Source organism: Papaver somniferum, chromosome 2 (assembly GCF_003573695.1).
Source record: "Papaver somniferum cultivar HN1 chromosome 2, ASM357369v1, whole genome shotgun sequence".
NCBI lineage: Eukaryota > Viridiplantae > Streptophyta > Magnoliopsida > Ranunculales > Papaveraceae > Papaver > Papaver somniferum.
The window spans coordinates 61592244-61595901 of NC_039359.1; the positions used below are offsets into that span (position 1 = coordinate 61592244).

The window sequence follows — 3658 nt, forward strand, 5'->3', positions numbered from 1 at the left end:
CCAAAGAAACTGGCATGATTTTACTCGGGGTGTTCGGGTGTAAAAACCAGAAGGAAAAGACAGAAAGTGATACGTCACTGTTAAGTCCCCTTTGGTCAGTAGTAGATTAGTTTGTGTGTTTTCTGGGCTATGTATTGTTTTTTCATTTTTTCAAAAAATATAGTAATAATAATAATAATAATACTAGAGAAGTGGTGGATATCTCTCTCCATCTGTGTCCGCTAGCTATAGACCTTGTTTTGCTTTCTTTGTTTCTTCTCATCACTTTCTTCTCCACTTTTTTCTTACTTGGATCTCATCCCACTCATTCTGCAAATTTCTTTCCCTGATCTTCTTCTAGCTATCTACCTAGAGCTACAAGCTAGATATAAAAAAAAGTTCTAGCTAGGTTTTCTTTTTTAACCTTATAGCTAGCTGGATAGATGATGATAAAATTTTACTGAATCCTATCTTCTTCATATAAGTCTCTCTGAGTTTGTGGTTGTTAGCTGAAACAAGAAAACAAAAGAAGATTTTTTTGAATTGTTGCAAGAGTTTGGTCCAGTTTTATTCCTTTATTCTACTTTGTTCTTGATTTGAAGCTAAGCACAAGAAAAAACAAGACAAAGGAATTTATGGGTTTTCTTTTCTTTTCATGAAGTTGTTGTAGTACTCTCAAGCTCTGGTTTTGTCTGTCTATGTAAAAATTTCTTGCTTTTTTTGGAAAAATGGGGTTTTGATTATTTTGTTTTTGAACTGAGATCCCAAGATCTAGAGATGATGATGATGACTCACTGGCCATAAACAACAACACTAGCTAGAGTAGTACTCTCTTTATACCAAACCCTAAACAATATCATCATTCATCATCAGCGGAACCCAAGTGATGAAAGGTCTTATATTTCAGCAACAAGAACAGCAGCAGCAGCAGCAGCTACTGGTTGAAGAAAACATGTCATCAAATTTGACAAATACTACTACTTCTGCAGCATCTGGTGAAGGAATTCTATCTTCTTCATTGTCACCTCACAATCAAAGCTCTACCACTACTCTTACAAGTAGTCAAACTCCATCAGTGAAAAGAAAGAGAAGTTTACCAGGAAACCCAGGTCTGTTTACTAATCAAATTTGTGATTTTTTTATTGATTTTTACTGGTTTTTCTTGTTCTTTGTTGAGTTATCTAACACGGGGTTTGATTTTTTTACAGACCCAGATTCAGAAGTGATAGCTTTATCACCAAAGACATTGATGGCAACAAACAGATTTGTGTGTGAGATATGTAACAAAGGTTTTCAAAGAGATCAAAATCTACAATTACACAGAAGAGGACATAATTTACCATGGAAGCTGAAACAAAGGAACAACAAAGAAGTGATTAATAAGAAAGTGTATGTATGTCCTGAGGTCAATTGTGTACACCATGATCCATCCAGAGCGCTTGGTGATCTTACAGGGATTAAGAAGCATTTCAGCAGGAAACATGGTGAGAAGAAATGGAAATGTGAGAAATGTTCAAAGAAATATGCTGTTCAGTCTGATTGGAAAGCTCATTCTAAAACCTGTGGTACTAGAGAGTATAGATGTGACTGTGGTACACTTTTCTCAAGGTATGTGCAGCACCACCATAGCTATAGCTACCTCCATCTTCTTCAATTCATATTCATTTTTCTTGCCATATATTCTATCTTCTTCAATTCTTCATCAGTTTTCATGTTTGAATGTTTTTACCATTTATATACTAGTCAGTAGAGAGTGACTAGAGACGAGAAGATTTTTAGTGTTTGTTTTTTCATGGGGTTCTCCAATTTTGCCACCTAAAACATTTCATTTAAGAAGAGAATTTAGTATTGTTTTCTCTCATCATTCATGGTCTGGTCTGGAGACTCTAGTTTTCTGCAAAAAAAAAAAAACCTCATTAATTGTGTTCCTAACTGAGACCTGTATTGAAAATAACACTTCATTTAAGAGAGAAACCCTTTAATGCCAGCAACATCCATCTTTGACTAGAGCTACATCCAATGTCTTCTTTTAATGTCCATGAGAAGGGAAAAAGAAACAAAGTGGCATGTCTTTTTAGCTCTGTTAACATGTTTTGGTTTTTTGCTGTTGGATTTTTTTTGCAGGCGGGATAGTTTTATTACTCATAGGGCATTCTGTGATGCATTAGCTGAAGAAACTGCAAGGACACCAACAATTTCAATAATCAACCCACTTCAGCAGCAGCATCAGCTGCAACCTCAATATTTCCATGCCCAACAGCAACAACAGCAGCAACATTACAACTTGATTAGACCAGAAATGCCAACATGGTTATCCTGCCCACAACCCATTGAGCTCTCCACTTCCTCACCATCAATGTATTCAACAAGGTTTGAACAAGATCAATATTCACAACAACAAACTCCAACTCATGAAAATCATGAGAATCAAAATAAGAATTACCAACAGCAAATTTCTTCGCCGTCCGCGGCGGCATCGTCCCCGCATATGTCTGCAACTGCATTGCTTCAAAAAGCAGCTCAAATGGGTGCAACCATTAGTAAACCTTCTTCATCCTCAGCAGCAACAGCTTCATTGATGAACAATAGAGTACTACAACCCCACCATAGTCACATGTCCTCTTCCAATGGTAATAATAACCCTGCTAGTACTACTTCTGTTACTACAACTGAAACTGGTTTTGGTTTAGGTCTGTCTTCACATGAAGAAGACATAGAAAATGGGAGTAGTGATAATAATAATAGTAACAGTTTTGTTCCTGATCATGGCTTGGCCTCTTTTGATGATGATCACAATAATAGTACTAAAGCTGCAATGACTTCTGGTAACTTCATGGACCACCACATTTCTGCACAAACTCACCAGCAGCAGCTTCAAGATATGATGAATTCTCTGTCTTCAGCAAGTGGGGGGTTTGATATGTCATCATCATCTTTTGGTCATCACCATCATCAACAAGCTTTTGATAGTACTAGGAGATCATCTAATGAATCAAGAGCATCATCAACAACAACAACAAAAACCCCAAAACAAAAGGATGGAATGACTAGAGATTTCTTGGGTTTAAGAGCATTTTCTCATGCTGATATTCTGAATATGAATATGAGTATTGGGGATGGTAATAAGAATTTTGATCATCATCTACAACAGCAACAATGCACTGCTGCTGCTTCTCCTCATCACTTTGATCATCATCAACAAGTTCAAAATCAGGATACAAAACCATGGCAGCAGTAATTTTGAGATACTTGGATTTTTACAGGATCTTGCATTTTATTTTTTTGTTGGGTGGGGGGAGTTTTGTCTTTTGTCCATTGCTACTTCAATTATTCTCCTCTCCTTACTGTCTGCGAGAATAATAATAAAAACCTTTGATTATTTATTTATAATATTGGCCATATATCCATCCATGAATATTTTGATTCGATGGGTCTCTCATGATTTTTATTGTACTAATATTTTGTTTGTTCTTATTCTATAATTCTTTTCAGCTTTGCTTTTAGTATTACTATTTTCTATTCTTTTGTTTTTCCATTATTGATGTATAATTCTGTCAAAATTTAAAGAAAAAAAAAAGCTAACCATTTTTTGTCTTTCATGAGCCATATGGCTGTGTGTATATACTGTATGATGCTCGGGCTCCCCCTTTGCTTCAAGCTAATTAATCTGCATTATGTC

At 35.8% G+C, this 3658-nt stretch overlaps 1 protein-coding gene across 1 annotated transcript; it reads left to right on the top strand.

The window, feature by feature from the left end:
* Positions 1–207: 207 nt before the first annotated feature.
* Positions 208–3407, top strand: LOC113347815 (protein indeterminate-domain 7-like). The gene is made up of 3 exons (XM_026591488.1): positions 208–1088; positions 1188–1587; positions 2104–3407. The coding sequence occupies exons 1-3, from the start codon at positions 866–868 to the stop codon at positions 3215–3217; spliced, it is 1737 nt and encodes a 578-aa protein (XP_026447273.1). The 5' UTR covers positions 208–865; the 3' UTR covers positions 3218–3407.
* The last annotated feature ends 251 nt before the right edge of the window (positions 3408–3658 follow it).